The 18,680-nt window shown below is 40.8% G+C and overlaps 1 protein-coding gene across 1 annotated transcript in view; it reads right to left on the minus strand.

The window, feature by feature from the left end:
• The window catches only part of LOC104276831 (contactin-associated protein-like 5), a gene marked incomplete at both ends in the record, with an annotated part of 63,744 nt that extends 47,716 nt beyond the window's left edge, over positions 1-16,028 (minus strand). Inside the window, 4 exons of the mRNA XM_009873279.1 lie at positions 1,819-1,962; positions 5,130-5,314; positions 7,692-7,895; positions 15,881-16,028. Coding sequence (XP_009871581.1) covers positions 1,819-1,962; positions 5,130-5,314; positions 7,692-7,895; positions 15,881-16,028 — 681 coding nt within the window. The remainder of the gene's footprint in view (positions 1-1,818; positions 1,963-5,129; positions 5,315-7,691; positions 7,896-15,880) is intronic.
• Between the last annotated feature and the right edge of the window lie 2,652 nt (positions 16,029-18,680).

Raw genomic sequence — 18,680 nt, forward strand, 5'->3', positions numbered from 1 at the left:
ATGGATTGTTGCTTGAAAACCTCAATGAACTTTGAGTAAGAGCATTTACCACAGAGTAAGTCTAGCAGGCAAAAGACTACATTTAGCAATAACAAGTTACTTTAATTTGAGAAAGTAAATTGCTAGAGAATGGGGAAGAGCAAGAAGATGGGAGAAGGAGATCAGCCTGTGAAATCTGGAAGTACCTCAGAGTTTCTAGAGAAGATAAATAGCTGTGATAGAAATGAATGTTGGAAACAACAGGTTTACTGCTTCCTATGGAAGGATATTCACCTAAGATTACAAGGTGCTGTGACTGTGGCGACCTTTCTGTGTGCTTTGCATACACAATGTCAGACACAGCACATAGCAGCTCATAAATCTTGCAAAATGCCATAGAGCAGCCCACCTTTAAAACCCACTGTGTTAAAATCATCATTTCTGCAAGGGAGAATGAAAGCTGGGGCACATCCCTGCTACCAGAAATTGACAAAAAGAGCAGGATTCCTAGACCTTTGATCTATTGATGGCTGAATCAACTATTGAGATAATGGTTTCATTGCTTGGGGCCATGTTACACTCAGGCAATACTTTTCCCCTTTAAGAAGGCCTTCCCATTACCCAGCTGGCAAAACAACCAGCTGCTTAATGACCTAAGAAGCAGACCAGGGCTCTCTGCTACCCTTAGAAAGTAAGCTAAGGGGAAGAGCAATTAAATGCAATTCGCGAGATTTGTGCCTTAAAGTCCCAAGTCAGACCCATCAAACTTGAGGTTATTAAACCAAAGTCTCTCAGTCCCAGGCAAGGGGAGGGTCCTAGAGGCAGGGGAGTGTCTTAGAGGCAGTCTGGACTGCCAGCAACACAGTGCAGGACTTCTCATCCATCACCTTTCCATTTTCCTGTGTATTCAGCCTTGACATAGGAAGGGAAAGTGAGGAAAGGAAGGACTTCTTGTCTGGCTTGCTTTGTTGTAGCTTCAGGCTGTTTATACACACTACTATAAACTAGAAGATGCCACGAGAGCCAGAAGAAGTTTCACCTCCACGTTCTCCAAAGACACAGTGTTAGTCAAAAGGCATATATCAAAGCATGGTGCATAGGAGTGAGGCAAAAGCTAAACAAAGAACTGAATTATTTACAGTTTGTCAAGGCTGCATGGGACCGTACTGTTCCCTCTTCTTACAAAAGAAAATGTTGGGTTTTTTTTATTTTTCTCATTATATATTTAAACATATTTGTAATCTGGGACATTTTCAGGTGTGAAGTTACATTTATGTTTTATATTAGCAGGCTGGATAAGACTATAACTCATTTTGCTTTAGGTCTACTATCCCACATTTAGAGACACTAGTACCAGGTCAATGGTTCTCAGAATTGAATATAAGGGGCAGCACAACAGAAAATATTTCCAGTAATAAAGGAAACATTTATTCTTCTCTATTATATCAACTCAAATAGCAAAATGAAATTTTGTTACTACTGTACTCAACAACAGTGATCAGAATGATTCAAACCCCAAGATATTAAATGAGTTAGTCAGGAAAAAGTCTCTGAATTCCATCATATTACACATCTTAATCTTGGAAAAGGAACTAAGAAATTTCTCCAAACAAATTCTAACACACCTGAAAAGTCAGAAAAATGTATTAATTTCCACACGTCTTTCAATAACTCTCACCATAGCAATGAACGCTGGCCAGTGTTAGCCTCAGAGACATCATTTTAGCAGCTAATTATGGCCATGGCTATCCAAATCTTAACTCCACTCATTTAGTGCAGCTGAGAGCAGCACCAACACCATGGAAGTAAAGGAAGAAAGCGCATATTATTGTCTCTTACCACGGTATAGATCTGAGGTTTGCGCCTTTTTGCCAGGTCAATTACGTTGACTCCGTTGTAATAAAGGTTCTCAATGCACCCGTGGAAATTTTTCCTCTGAAAGGTCCCTGGTTTTCCTGGGACAGGGATCCCTCCAAAACTGAGCTTTTGGAAAGAAAAAAAGACCAGGTTTTAGTTATCACCTCAAAAGCAAGAGGCCAGAAAATCCTGCTCCATGAAGCCATCCGGGACATCCGAGTCACACTGAGAGCGTCCCCTCGGAGCAGGGCAGGGCCTGGCTGTCCAGCAGGGCTGTTATGGGCTGCAGAGCATCATGGCTGCGTAACTGCTTTGAAGCACCTCAACACACCACCTCACCAACCTGGTATCTCCAGCCTCTAGTGCCCCAGGAACACCCCATGCACGAGGTAACGTTGGGATGGTGTCCAGCCTGCATTTCTCCCCTCAGCGTGAGAGCCGCCAGGCCCTGCTGGGCAATGGGGGCACAAACTCCTGTTGCCCACAGAGCGCTGGGTCACCCCTTTCCACCAAGGATGTCTCTGAACAGTTGTGGTTTCAGCCAGCGGAGGGTAGTATCACACACACCAACCGCCCCACTTGCGCCTTGCCACCATTTTCCTTAAATTTCACCATGGTTGGGTTGTTACTCGCAGGTGACATTTGCTACTGAGCAGTGTAAGGGGGAATGCAGGTTACACATTTACACAAAATTTCTGCTGTTGTCTAAGTATTGGAGGATATTAGTATTGTGCAGATAGAAGTTCATCCTGAAAGCCCTGGGAGGACAAAGAGATTAAGAAAACTAAGCTTCCAAAATCCATGGAGCACAATTACTTTAGATTCCTAAGAAAAGAAAGAAAGAAAAAACCCACAAAAACAAACACCAAACCCCCAAACCCCTCAAGCCAAAAAACTCCCCGTAATCCTATTTTCATTTTCCAGATGACACAGCTCATTTCTGATCAGCTCCACCAGCCTTTTTGGAAAAGTCTTGCTGATGGTGCCACTGGGTTTTTATTCATTTTTCCCATCACAGCCAGTAGCATCATGACCGGTAACACACAGGTGGGATCCAGCTGCCAGCACCTCACAGCAATTCCAGCGCATCGGGAGCGGTGCTGCAGTCCTGCTGTACCCACTGCTGCAAGGGCACTGCCAACGCACTGACTGACAGCTGCTGGAACCTGGTCGGACTTATTCCTCTGTCACAACTCCTAACAGCTCACTTCAGCTCATTATAACAAAAATAAAGGGAAATCCGGGGCTTATTTTTCCTCCCACTCCACCTAACAAGCTGGGATACATTATCCAAGGAGTTTTCCATTTGCTTATCTTGAAAGCACTTCTTTCAGAACAAGCCCTTTATGAACTTGCACTTCAGCCGTATTAATTGGTCACTTCATAGAAATAAAGAGTGAGCGTTAGTACTACTTTACATCACTTGCATGTTTGTTATTGGCATAAGGGCTTATGGGGCAGCAAGGTTGTTTTTTTTTCCAGTGAGAATCTTAAAACACCAGACTTTGCTTATTTCATGTTCTATTCTTTAAGTCTCCTGCTTAGGGACTCTGTACTGGGTTTCAAAACCAGAAGAAAAATCAATACCAATTATACTGTTGCATTATTAAGAAAACAATTTCCTTTGTGATCGGTAATAATTTTAATTACTAAACTAATGGGTTTATTACCCTCAGTAAGGCCTTTAATCCCTAAAGTGTGCCGAGACAAACTTTCAGGAGACTGTATTGCTGTAATGTTCAACTGAAAGATTGTCTCAGGGCAAATGGAAAGAAAACACATTGAAGAACTATGCACCAGGGCCAACGACTGAGTGCTGAGGTCAGTGGTGATGCTGATTTACACCAGCTGAAGATTTTCCCTGCCATGCTTCCTGTTTTGAAGTGTCTGGAAAAATTTCTGCAAATTGCACTGAAGCCTGAGTTTTCCCTAACTGGCATCAACCTCATAGCAGGAAGCAAAGAATTTCATTACTTTGAAATGAGGAAAGCTGACGACTTGGGTTTTTTTGGCTTTTCTCAACTCCACCTTAAAAGTAGTTACAGCTTTAGCCTTGCTAATTCAGTTTGAAGCTGTTCCAGAATTCCACTGTGTCATCCCTACTAAACGTGCTTGTGATTTGGAACAACAGTGTCAGGGGACAGGTACCACTCTCTCCACGCTTCTTTGTGAAATGCAAAGAAAGGAATTTCAACTGGAACATGAGAAGAGCAGAGAGCAGGCACCTGCCACTGCTGAGCCGTCTGCTTTTGTCCCTTGGGTGCACTGGGAATTGATTCTTTCCAGAGAAATGAATCCAAAGTGCAGAGGGGAAACTTGTCTCTTAAGCAATGAACCATGCCAGCTCAACACATCCAGACAGGGTGATGGCTCTGACTGTGCAAGCATGACCCTGCGCCTTGTGGGTTAGCAAGACTTGGTAGACAAGCAAGTGGGGATGAAGATGAACATGGGTAATTTGCACGCAGGTGTGCATTGGTCGGGGGGAATAGATAAGGAACAGCCTTGCATACAGATATTATGACATAAAAGCTTTTTAAAGGTATTTTTTACTATGACCCATAAGTACTGAATTGCTGCAGTGGTATGAACTGCACTGTCACACCTTGGTCTCCTCACAGGAGAGCACACCAGTCTTGGGTTTTAAGGGCAGGCAGGATATTTACTCTTCTCAGTCCTTGCTTGGCTGAGCTGCTCTGGCTCTCTAGACCAGGATGCTCCGTACCACAATCCCAGATGTGAAGGGCCATGGTTCAGAGCTAGCTGTCTTGACAGTCATACTCAGGGCCTTCCACTCCTAGTGGGAAGACAATGGTCTTTACCTTCTCAACTCTGTGTGGGGAGCTGTAATCCAAGCAAGTGGTGGCTGGATAGAAGCACAACTCAGAGCTGGCATCCCCATGGTCATGTCAATCAGATGCAGGGATGGTACACAGCAATCCTGTTAAAATCATATCAGAGATGCTGACACAGCACCTCTCCCTACAGATAAGCATGGTTACTCCCTGAAGATTTGACTAGAACTCAGGATATACTTTTTAGTTTAGCTCAAAGTCTGCTTTAAAGTGCAATGCATATTTGCTCAGAGACTGGTCATTTTCTGAGGCTATTGTACATAGAGTCACACTGACGTAGTCTGTTTGTTAACCATGAAAGAAGCTCTCTGGGAAAGAAATATTAAGCAAAGATCTGTGCTGGAAAGAAAGAGCTCACAGGGAGTTGTTTTCCACCACATTCATTTTACACCAATTCAGCCTCATCTCCCAGATTATAACCTAAAGGGCTTCACATACCTCATAATCAATATCCAAGTGATCCGAATCCCCCTTTGTTCGGAAATGCTGGGTGTGCTTGTCCACTGTGAAGTTGACTTGCTTGTTGAAGCGCTCTATGAGAACTGAGTGCCAGTGCTGGTCATCCAGGAGGCTGCCCAGGGTGACAGACGTGTGGCTGTTACTGAAGTGCAAATTGGAGTCCCCTGGAGGGGCAAAGACAGGCAGAAGACACCAGAATTACCTCGAGGCCCTTAACTGAAGCACAGGGATCACAGAGCAATGCTCCTAGATGCACATTAGAGCTTTGCTCATCAGAAAGAGACCTCGTCCAAGCTTGCCTTAGATTCTTTGGGCCTCTTGTTCACTTATATGTGTATACACACATGCACATGCACACATACGCATATTCTTTTCCCTGAAATCCTTGCAATAAATCATGAGGCTTTCCCAGTGCTGCAGGCAGGGGATCACTGCTCTGCCTGTGCCCTTGATTCTGCTGTGCATTTGAGACCGGTGTTTTAAGAGCTCCCTTCAGATTGCATAAAAATCTCTTGTCTATTCATATTAACAGACCACACTCCTGACACTTCATCTCCAGCTATGTGCGCTTTTTTATATTTTAAAAATATTGCGCCTGTTTTCAGAGAAAAAACGTCCCATGCCAGCGAAGCAGCATGAACACAAATGTTTTGTTCAGCTCTGAAAAAATTCTTAAACCTGGCCTAGACCTCCAAAAGTTTAGATCAAGAGTTATAAATATATTTAGGCCCTAACCTTGGTGATTTTGAGCACTCTGCTGTTTTTCAGCTGGCTACATGCCTGAACATTCATTTAAAGGGAGCCTGTGGCCTTTTTTATAATCCAGCAGAATGGAGGGAACACATGCTCCAAAACTGTCAGGCAAAAAGCAAGCAGACTCAAGAGTAGACATCAAAACACTGGCCCATGACATATGAATGCACACAGCATATCTGAAATGGCTAAAATCTGTGCATTTTGGACTACTGCTGAAGGAAAGAAAAATCCTTTTATTATCGCCTTTGGAAAAAGGAACATATTTAACTATACTATATTGTTATACGGGTACGAACCATTTGTAAGAAGAGGACAAATCAATGGAGTCAAGAATCCCAAATCAGAGGCTGGGGATGTAGCTACTTGGTCCACATTAATAAGCTTATATAACAACAAAAACCAAGAGCTGTGGCAAATTGTTACTGACATTTAAAACAAACACAACTAAGCATAAGGGGGAAAATGAAGAAAGGATTATTCTCATGTTCTGTTTTAGTACCACTACTTTATTCCCCAACTCATAAACAGGGAACTCTGATACTACACCACTGCTGGCCAGAATTGCCAGTCTGAGATCTGTCCCTGCTAATACTAGATGCTACAATTCCCATTTTTTAATAAAATCAGCCATTGCACTCTAAGCACCAAATATATGAACTGCAAATGGCTCTGATTACTTCATTCAAAGTTATTAAGACTGAGAGTATCAGTGAAAAACTTGGACGTTAATTCTCTTCCCTCTTTGCTCACACCCTCACGGTTAACTAAGAGAGTGGTTTTGCTTCAGCTTTCCTTCTGGCTGGGCCACTGAGGCTTTCAGACCAAGTTCAATACCCAAACAGGGAAAGTGCAGCTCCTGTGCTGGCTGGAGGATAGCACTGCATGCACAGAAACCTGCCCAGCTCAAATCACTCAAATGAGTCAGCAGGGACTGCCAGGCCAATACCATTGGTCACCCACAGACAAAGCTGATGAAGATTTTGCAATAAGGCTGGAAGAGGAGGTATGATCACTCCTGCCACAGTAGCTCCTGTCATTATCAGAGTGCTTTAGCATATTCACCAGGAAAAAGTAAGCATCCTTCTACAGAGGGAAATTAAGCCAGCCTTTCATCCGTCCCTCTGATCCAACATGATCACACAGTGATGGCCTTCCAGAAATTCAGCTTTCAACTGAAGCCATCTCTAGAAGCAAAGCAATACCAGCGCGCAAATATTTTTGATCAGAAAGTTTTCATTTAAATTCTGTATTCTCAGCTCAGTTCTGATCACAGAACGGAAAAAATAAGACACAAACCAAAACCAGACCTTTTACACTCCAACTCAAAATTCCTGGGAATACTATTCTTAAAAATAAATAAATAATGCAATTAAATATTTAAAAAATATAAGAAATAATAAAAAAATATAAAAGGGTAGAGGGGAAGAAGCAGAATATTTTACTTAAATCACTGCTTGAAAGCATCATCAAGCATAGGTCAAAACTTCACAAGCAGTCATTGAGCAGCTCTGTGTTGGTCAGCACCAGTTAGAACAGCCAAAGCCTCTTCTTGGCTCAGCCATCATGCTCTGCATGACATCAGTCAAGTCTACCCACTTTTGCTTCCCCTCCCACCTCCTCCGATCAGTTTTTAAGCTGTGGGCTTTCCAAGTCACACAACATGTTCTGTTGATCCCAAGCTGGAGTTTCTAGTTAGTGCTCAATATAAACAATAGATTTACAAAAGCAAACCAAGACAATCCTTGTTACAGTGATACATGAACCAATAATCTTAATTACCCTCACCCAGGTTGATGTGCAAGGAGAGCTTCCCTTTCTGCAGTTCCAAAGTAATGTAGTCCCCACGCTGTCCTTCTCCATGGAATAAGACTCCATCACCCTGCATGCTCTTGAACTTCAAGGAAACCACATCTTTGAATGTGCTCATAAGCTTCTGATTAAACCTGTACAGGAGTGAACTTCTGCCATCGAAGTCTGCAATATCTGACTCTGAGGAAAAAGAAAAAAAAAAAAAAGATGGCAAAATGAAGAGGAGGGGCAGCATCAGGAGAAGGACCATATTTTTTGAGGATCTTTTCGAATATCACTTAGAGTCAGTTAGAAGCAAAGATTCACAGGACTTATGTGGCATCAGGACAACCACATTTCACTCATTTCCAATCCTTTGCCTCTGTCTGGGGAAAAGGGAACACTAGGATAAAAACAGAACTCCCTTGCACTTGTCTTCCTTTCTCTCATGCAAGATTCCTTTCTCACTCAACTTTTTAGAAGAGAACAAGTGCCTTCATATTCAGCTCTCCAGAGCATCCCTCACCACATTTACTGCTTCTCTCATAAAAACACCCAGGATGTTATTAATTACTTTGAACACTTCAGTTCTCACTCCACTTCTTGTAACTTCACAAGCATCTGTTGAGCTGTTTCTGCATGTTAGCCAAGACCTGCATCCACCTTTGCATCCAAATAAGCATCATCATAGCCTCTGAGGGTTGGCTGCTTCTTTGTGATGGACATTTATCAACTATGTTTCTGCATGCAAATTGACAAGGCTGGCAGAAATAGCAAAATATCAATTCAAAAAGCTTTTTGAAGGGATTTCATGGGAACCGGGCATCTAAACTGATTATATACCTTTGAAAATCCTTTTAGAAACATACTTTCCCCTTCAGTCAGCCTCTAAAACCCAATCACTGTGATGGGAAACAAGCTTTCAGTTCCTCAGTTGCAATTAATATTTCCTTTGACAGCTGCAGCCTGCAGTACTCTGTTTTATAAAGTGGTATTTTAAGGAAAATGTATTTTTAATGAACTTTTTTTAAAAAAACCCAATCTATAAACAGAATATTTCAGGTGCTTTTATATATTTAACTAATACATTGTATTAACACATGTGACGGGTATATGCAAATTCAATTTCAATTTCCATCCAAATGCAATTTGACACAAATTATGCATAAAATATCACTTGTAAATAATAAATCTGTCAGTTTGTGTTTTCTGTTGTTAAGAAAAATATTAAAAACCAAGAACACCAGATGATGAAAAATATGAACAAGGTTTACCAAGCTATGTAACTACTGGGATACAGGCAAAAATAAAAGAACACCTTCATAGCAAACTACACATTTTAATGATAATCCAAAGCTATCAGTCTTCCACTTTCTTTTGAAAAACAACTGAAATGTCCAAATACAAAACAAGTAAGACTTTCAGGTTATCAATTGCACTGTGATTAAAGCTGTTGATTTAAGTCACTTAAACTCCCTTGAGAATTCTTCTATCCTTTTGAGCATTTCATTTGCTCCTCTTTAAGAACAGAAATAAGAAAATCTGGATTTTTTTCCCTTTTTTTTAAAAAACTGGGCTAAGATTTAAGGAGGCTTGCAATTAAAAACTATTACAAACTCAAAAAATAAAAGACCTGCTAACGACTGGTTGCCATGAAAACTACCATTGTTAACTCCTGCATGTCAGGCTGACAGAGTACAGAAGTTTAATAGCAGACTTACAAACTTGCGTAGGGCACAAAATTTAAATTTGATGTGAAGTTCTGTCTCTCCAAAACTGATTCAATACCAAATCAGAAAGCCACCAATGATTTCTAATGAGAATAAAACTACAAAGAAATTCAACTCTTGGAAAAATTCACTCCAGAATAAACGAAGACCAACTTCTTGTCTGTGATGTCAGAATTATAATGTGCCATTTAGCATCATATGTGGAACAGTTGCTAGTTTAGGAAGCATCATGAAAACAAAAGAATTCATGCCATCTGCTTTTATTGCGTTTTTTTTACTTCCGAAGTAGATGTTCAGAAACAGCTCCTGCGGAATTTCTGATTTCTCTCTATTGATACCTTGACTGCTAGTTTATGTAAGGGAAATTAAATCCATAGTTTAGTTCTTATAAATTTCCCCTAGCTACATTAAATACTTCAATTTGTTTAAAGTAAATTGCAAGTGTATCATAAAAATGGTTTCATTTTAATACAGGCAAGAATTATAAAATAACTTATAAAGAAGTTAGTCTTTGATTTCCAGAGCATTTTACAGTTAAAGTTGTTTTTCCTCCTAGCTCTCAAACCCAAAGATACTGTAAGAGAGCATAGATTTGATGTAGCTATAACATCAACCCTTTTTACTTCCTAAGATCCAATCCTTCAACCAGTCTGAATTCACACTTCAGTCCTTGTTCTTAACTCTCTGCTAAGCCACAGCATAACACACAGTTTCTTGAAGAGCTCTACCACTGACATTTACAGAGTATAACACAAAGGAAAACCTGCTTCTGAAAAGTTCTGCTTCACTAATTATCCGTTGTGAGTACACTGGCCAATAAAAACCTCTGAACGAAATGGGAATATGTCAAATAAATGCTAACACTGGCAGCCAAAAGACAGTAGTGGCAGTTTGCATGACAACAAATCGTTGGTTTCCTGCTAAAAATGGAAAAATACAGCAAGATTCTAACACAGCCACTCCAGAAAACCTGCCTGTTTGCTTAGTGTTTATTTAGTCCATATATGTCCTTAATCCACTTGCAGCAACAGAACAAGGATCTGAAATGTTTTAAGTCCCAGAAAACTTGGAGGAATAGCAAACAAGAACACAATGTGGTTTCATTCTGCACTGCCAGCTGGTTTACTTATGCTCCCTTAAGACAGACTTTAGTCTGGGTACTTTTCCACAAATCATACCAAACTCATCAAAAGTGATATCAGGCAAAAGACATTTCTTTCATGTTATTCTTCTCTGACCAAAAGTTCAAACAGATGCCTCTGCTGCAAATACATATGTACGTCTGCTCACAGGTGAAGAAGTTCTCCTAAAATAGAAATCATTCATCATGCTTTTCTGAAATTCAGTAGAGTTTCTGGCCCCAGGGGTCCTGGTTATATTATCCCATTTGAATTTCTTTTCCCAACACAGATCCAAACATTAAAGTCAATTGGGAGTGAGTGGGTGGAAACACAGGCAGTTGAAGCTAGATTGCTAGGTTAATTCGGCATATTTTTAAAAAGAAGAAAAGAAAAAAAAAAGAAAAAAGGTATAGGTATGTGACCACAGAACTCAACTTGTGGAATAGGCTAAGCTATGCAGAGAGGAGCCAAGCTGGGAGCAATGAGTTTACTTGTGCAGCAATTTGCTCCTGGCAGTAGAGAGGATACATCTTCATTCTGACAAAGATGGTTTTCCTAGTGATTTTTGAAAAAGTAAACATTTACTTGGCAAAGTTATTCGAAAATACAAAAATATCCACTAGGAACAGTAGCAATTTGAGACAGGAATTTTTGGTCTTGCATTGTCAAACAGAAGCTTTAACTCCATGCAAGACAGAGGACTGTTCCTGGTCTGAACAGATGTCTCTCCTGGCCAGTCACACTTCGCTGGCCTGAGTCTGAAGCAATCTGACTTCCCCTCTCCATTTCCCTCTCATAGATGCAATCCAACTGACGAATGTGGATGAGTGCCTCAGAGGTGACTGCTCTGCTATGCAGCTTTATCCCTATCACAAACTGTGGTAAGCAATCATTTGGGTATTTCTTTTACGCAGTTGGTTACAGGCACTACTTGTCAACGACCATCAGATCTTAAGTGGTTCTCTTCAATGTGTTCTTTTCTATCTCATAGGAAGAAAAAAGGAGGAAGGTTGGGAAAAAAGAAGAGAAAAAAAGAGAGAAAAAGAGATCCAGTAAAAATATCATTTAATCAAAAAAACACAATATCTGATCATATTCCCTGAAGCAATGACAGCAAAAGATGAGAAATCAGAGTCCTGACCTGTGAATGAAAAAAACCTGCTCTCTAAGGCAGAAGAAATCCTGTTCTCACACCTTATCATTGTTTCTCCTGTGGTTTCCCAGCCTATTAACTGCACATACACCTGATTCTGCTGATGCATTTTGGGCTGTTCACCAGTTATACAATGTGATCAGCATCTTCAATACAGCTATAAATCTTACCCTATAAAAGCAATTGTGTCAGCAAATATTTTTTCTTGCACTAAGCTAACAAGACTTTTCCCAAGTATAAAGATATATCTATTCCCCCCTCACCACCTCCAGCATCAAAAGCAATTGGTTTGCCATTTGTCTGAACACATGCCCTGTTACCTGTTACAATCACAGTGTTCCTGGAGCCACTGCTGCAGTGGGACAGTGAGAGCTTACACATACCTCTGCATGGAAATTTCCATTTAACTCATCATAAATCCTTTTCTGAACAGGAATCATCAGCATGTGTTTTCAGATCAGGATCACCTTTCTCCTATTTCAGGACCTATTTTCAGGATGTCAGATGGAATCTTTAGAGGAATTTCAAATAAATGTAATCAATTTTCATTCAAATACGTATTTTTCTGTGTAAGAAAGTAAGGAACAAGTAGCATGTGTCATCGGTGAACTCCAGTTGATCTGATGGCCTTCGAGTGCTATATTGCACCGGAACTTCAATTTGTATGGGACAGGATCAAGTACACTCATACTTCTGAAACAGCTTTGCTGTTAAGAACATTTTATGTTCCAAAGTAACAATCTACTCTGGCAGCCAGTTAGAAGGTGAAAAGGGGAAAAAAAACAAAACAAAAAAAAAGAAAGCTCTCTTGTTTGACAGAGAAGTTTTTGAGATAAATTCAGAGCAAAAAATTACTTCTAGCAGGAGCAGTAAACAACAGTGAGTGCTGTTCAGCAGCACAGCGCAATCAAATGTTAAGTTCACCACTTTGGCATCCACTGCACAAAGCAGTTAATCTCTAATAAGACTCAACTGTTTTTTCTTCCTGTATCCTGGCAGAGAGTTTGGTGACCTACAAGACCTGATGCCTTCCACAGGCCCTCTGCTAATCAATCACCATCGAAAGCTACATTTACCAAAAGTTAGCAGAGGGTTATGTTCCTGGGACGTCTTCAGCAAAATACACTGCACAGGACAGGCACACTCCAAAAATGAGAGACCAGATCCTTGCACTGGCACAACTTTGCCATCGTGAAAATGCTTAAGCAGCAGCGAAGCCACAAACCTCTCCTGCATCTGTCATCTTCTGCTCAAATATGCAAGGTTACAAAGGAGCTGATGTGAGCAGAGACCAACCACAGAACCCCAGGCTATTTTGCACGCCCTGGTGTATCACAGCAAAGTGCTCAACTGCGTGTTTGGCACTGGTCCCAGGGTTTTAACAGATGTGCAGAAGCACATGGAATTCAGATGGCCTAAGCTTTCAGTGTCCCCAGATTTTTGGTTCAGCCAACCAACAAATGCTGCCACTCACACAGAAAGGATCTCCAGCTTGCCTGTAAATGAAAACTTCTGCAGTTTTCTGTCCCAGATATCTATTTAAAGCAACTCTGTCACCAGATCAGGTGTTGCTCTTCTAGGACATTTGTCTGAAAGGTGGAATGCACAGCCATTGGTCCAGCGTCATCTGAATTTCAACCTGTTTCTACAAGTAGGCTAAGAGGTAGAAATGACTGTGCAGTCACACATGGCCGTTTGTGCAGGACTTGGTTCATATGTGCTCCGCATGCATGTGTTCTCTTTTTGTGTTATACTTCAGGACTGGATCGAAAGCTCAAGTGACAGTGGAAATCCTTTCCTCAACTCCAGTGGACTTAAGATCAAATACCCTGGGTTTGTTTACCTGCAAAGGCCTTTAAATTATTCCAACAGCTTAAAGAGGATTAGACATAACTGGAAATTAGGCTCTTACAGGTGAATTTATACCACCTGAAGCTTTTGGTACAAGTGGGTGACTATAATGCTGCTCCCACTCCCAGCCCCACATCCATTCTTTCATAATCACACAGACACTTGCATGAAGGGTCACCTCTTAGAGCCAGCGCACATTTGGGACATTTGCTCTTCTAGCTCCATTTCCTTCCTGGTTCATTCAACAGCCTATCTCTACGGATTTTTTTGGACATTTTTTTAAAACTAAGATATTTCTTATGCCAGAATTGAACGTGGTGGATGAGCTCGTATACTGTCAAACACTGCAAAATGCAGTTATGTAGGTGTACACCAGCTCAGGATCTGCTGCAGATATTCTGTCAGTATAACGGTAAAGATGGCAGTTTATAAATGATCAAACTATTCTTCTACAGTGCTGGAGTGCCTGGGTTAGGAATAGCCAAAACTGTGAAAGTAATATAAGCAAAACTTGTAGACAGGTATTCCTTGGCATATGCAATTTGCCAGAGAGAAATTTGAATGGTACATTTATATAAATGAAATTAATATTTCAACACTCTCTAAAACTTTTATGAACCCCTTTATTTCTTTTCTAGCTTGCTTCAATCTCATACCTTAATTCTGCACAATCATTTTTATTTCCTATAACTGCAGGGTACAGGACAAAGATGAGATGAATACTTAGATGATATCAGCGGAAAGAAACACAGCCTGCAAATGACTCTGAAGTCTTCTTCATATCACAGAAAATACAACCACAATCACTACATGAAAGTAGTGCCCACATAGTATTTCACATGCCCTAGCACCAAAATACCTTCAGCCACAAAAGTTTCATTCTTCAGTTCAAGTTCTATTTGTTTCACGTCTATGTGGAATGTACTCTTTACTGAACAGGTTTGGTCATCATTAAGAGAAGAAAGGTCTTTGAAAACAGATGAGACAGGTACTTTGGAATTATGTCATCAAGGGCAGTTGGTTTTGATTTATAGGTTTCAGTTCCCATGTCTACTGGTAGGGTTGAAAAAAGCCTCTTACCCTAGTGATTACCCATCCAGACCAGGCTGTTGCAGGTCTGTACTTAAATGAATGACAGTCCGCAGTGCCTGACCATCAAGGCGGAGAAGCAGCATCTAAAAAATGCTGAATGGATCTTTCAGATTTACCTAGACCATAACAAAGATCTCCCTTTGAAACCATGTGAATCAGTGACAGTGATGAGGGCAGAAGTGTTAAGATACTTTGCTTTCTGATTCTGCTATGATGAATTTTAGAAGTTTCCCAGTCAGGGTTTTTTCCACTTATCTTACAACTCCTTTTCTGCACCCAGCAGGAGCAGATAAGGACCTAAGCTAAATGAGGAGATGTACCAGTTACAGTAGTGCCACACGATGGTGACTTGTGCCACATCATGTTGAAGTTACTGGTAAAATGCTGTTAATTCCCTGAACTCTCCCCAGCAAGATCCCACCTGTCTCCACCAGTGTCTCAAGTCAGATTTAACTATTTTAGAAATAAACTCACAGCCACCTGAGAAACAAATACCAGACTTGTGTTTCATTTATGGTCTTGTTTTTGTTTTGTGCGAGGCAGTAATATTGGTCTTTTTTCTTTATGTTGACACTCTTCCGTGGTGGTAGGTCATACGTCTGCAGCAGTACACCAAGGTAACTAGGAGGCCAAATTGCCTCAAGGCAACAAGGTTTATAGGCTGCTCCAAAGCCCATGTGACAAAGCGCTGCAGACCATGTCTTTAGGGAATCAGCACCAAATATTATAAAGAGGAGTGCCACAGAAAGCACTCATGCAAAGACAGTTAAAGCAGCAGATGATTGCTCTCTGAAGCTATAAAGACACAGCCTCAGATAGAAATACTAGCTGCACAATCCACAGCACCTCCCTCAGCAACTAGTTACGTTGCCTTAAAAATGAACTATTTAAGCAAAAAGCAATATCGCGCCTAAACAAAGTCCTACAAAATATCCCAAGTAGCTTTGTGCCTTTTCAGTGGGGTGGGAGATTTTGCAGGATCTGACTGTCTTGCACTCCCAAGAAGCCCCAAATTGCTCTGTGCTGGGCTCAGCTCTGAGAAAGCTTCACCAGCTGAGCTACACGGGCCAGCACATCCCTGAGCAAGTACACAAGAACAACTACTGATAAAAATAAACAAGGGCCATGTATTTCACATTACATTTTATGTCATAAAACTTGTGCTGGACCCCTCCCACAGCAGTGACAGCACCAACAATAAGCACTTTGAGAAATGTGGATGAAGATGTAGCCACTTACTATAGGAGCAGCCGAAGACCTCAACTCTCAGTCCTATCCGCCCACCAACGTTCCACTTCAGAGGGATGAAGCGCAAGAAGCGGGCTTTCATGGAGTGCAGAAATTTGTGGTGAACCACACTGTCAGCGTTGCTGTTCCCTGTGAAAACCTGGAAGGACAGAGAGCCTTGGTGAGACATTTAGCACTGCAAGGTGAATGCAGGCTGTGAACTGTCACCCCCCTTCCTGATTCTCAGTCTCATAAATTACTTGAAATTATTTAAATTGATTGTCTAGATTTCTTTTAAGAGTTGCGTGTCTTATGGAGGGGAAATAGGTAAACAGCAGCACATAGAGCACCCCAGCCAAGGGGGGGATGTATACAAGGTGTTACATAAGCAGGTTGTAAATGAGGACGTTACAGTGCAGAAGATCCTGCATAATTCCCCCAAACCCAGAATATTCGTGTGTGCTGCACTACTCCATCAGCCCCTAAGATACCCACAGTCCCTTCAAGTGCAGTGAAGGACGGGACTCAGTTTAGCCTTTAGTGTACTCGGGGGGTCCAAATGGTCACAAGGCCCTGAGGTTGGCAAGAGCCTGGCAAGACAAACAGGGAAGTGCACAACTGGATACGCCACAGAAAATTCAGGCAAGACACAGGCAGAGACAAAAGCCTGACTCAGTGCATAGGAGAGTCAGCATTTTGACTGTGTTTGCACCCAAGAGCGTTAAAGCTTGAAAATAATAATTTAACTTTTTCTTCTTGCCTATTTGATTAATTGCCTGCAAATGCAAGCCAAAATTAATGGCCCTAGTCAGAATTATCACTTAACAAGAAATTCTCTCATGGATGAAGAATGACTGCAGGAATTCAAAGACGAACCTTATGAGTAGCATCCAAGCTGTGATCCTGCTTGAAGCTTTTTCAGTTCATCTTTAGACCCTTACTCTGTACTACTGGGCTAGGAATATCATAAGACTTCCTGCAATCTTCAGAACATTTGAGTAACTTCAGTTAAGACTTAAATTTGAAGCTACCAGTTTTGCAAAAAAAATGAAAGCTAAAGAGATAACTAAAACTAAATAAAGGCTGTATTTGCAAAAGAGGTCCTTCACTTTCTAAGCATAACACTTCATCACAAAAAATTACCAGTTTTTAATGTTTCTGCAGTTCAAAAACTAGTACCATTCATCTACACAACACAACTGCAAGCACAGATTGGAACAACCCCAGTAAAGCAGACCTACAACTCATTCCTAATGATTGAAGGATGAGTTAAAAGACATTGGGGATTTCATCTACACTCTGGAAAAAAAAAAAAAAGACTAAGTAGTGCTTGTTAAAATTTTTTCTCAGACGCAGGGAAACATTTCCCCAAATGTTGTTAAAAATGGTGTGAAACTTCAAATTTGGTGTGTTCTTGTTTTATTAAACCCAACGTGCTATTGTTTTACTAGAACTACATTCAATAAAAATATCCTTGAACACTCCTAAGGCACAATACTTTGAAACCATACCACCTGTATTTCACTTCACCTTAAAAAACTCTAACGTGGGAAAACTCTCGTATATGAAACAAGCCTTATTTTCCACCCAGTCGCGAATGCAAGACAGAACACATCTTAATTCCTGAAACATAATTTGCAAGTGCATATCATTACTGGGATTGCTTGCCTCTGAAGATGAACAATTTTACTGAAATGATCTCTCACAACTCCAGTCACCTCAGTGAAGTGAAAAAACACCCTTCAAAACATGTGATCTGTAATTTTTTTTTTTTTATGAGGAGCTTATCAGGCTGAGAAAGTTACATAATTCAGCCAGCCCAACTCTTCCGAAAGCTCTGTTTATTCGGCATGTCTTCTTGTGAACTTTTTTATGCACCAGATCTTGTCTTCTACATATATGATGTGATGGCTAACTAACCTCTCACAAATTCACACATTCTTTTTGGATGGGAATTCTTGTTAATTTTAATTTGAAGTTAATCACATACAGCAGCAGTTCAGCAGCCTTGCCCATCAAATATGTTTTGAGGAGCGCTACAAGTAGCACTTCAAGATGTCCTCTGCTTACTCATGCTACTTTACAGATAGAAGCCAAATTCAAATTCCAGCAGACAGTATTTTAGAGGTTTTTTTCCTTATATTTCAAGCAAAATATCTTGTTCTCAGTAATGAAACTGTCAGCAGAGAGTAAGTCTCACAGTCAGAGCTGTGGCAGTGCTCCCATTTTTAGTAAGACACTCATGGATATATAAGATGGATAAACGAGAGTGTTTTCTGTTTGTTTGCTCTTGGGATCTTGCCATTATGTAAAATTCTCACCTTTCATAAAATAAAAAAGAAAGAAAGAAGGAAAGAAGAAAGAGAACAAAGTGGGAGCAAAGAGCTTCCAGTCCTCCCAATTGTGAGGAAAAACTTAAAATACAGCAAGTAAAATACAAGCGAAAGGCAAAAACTAAGGGGCAAAAAGTACACCTTAATATATCAATACTGAGAAACAAGGTTCTATATTGTGCTTTTTTTTACAATCCTCTCATACAGAAGGCTGTCAATACTGCGTGTTGCATCATGGGCCCATAAGGTAATAATTTTTTGGTTTCTATTAGAAAGAAAACATTCTGAGAGAAAGACCAGGTTGAAAAGCACAGCACCTCTAAAAATAACCTCCTTGCAATTACAAAGTATTTGCAAATATGGCTGTGTGCTAAAGAGCCCACAGAATCCTGCTTGGAAAATAGGTAGGAACTCAGCCCTCAGAGGCACGCTGTGATCAGTGGGGCTCTCCTGGCTGCTGGAAAACCATAGAGGCAGTT

This window comes from Apaloderma vittatum, unplaced genomic scaffold (assembly GCF_000703405.1).
Source record: "Apaloderma vittatum isolate BGI_N311 unplaced genomic scaffold, ASM70340v1 scaffold2057, whole genome shotgun sequence".
NCBI lineage: Eukaryota > Metazoa > Chordata > Aves > Trogoniformes > Trogonidae > Apaloderma > Apaloderma vittatum.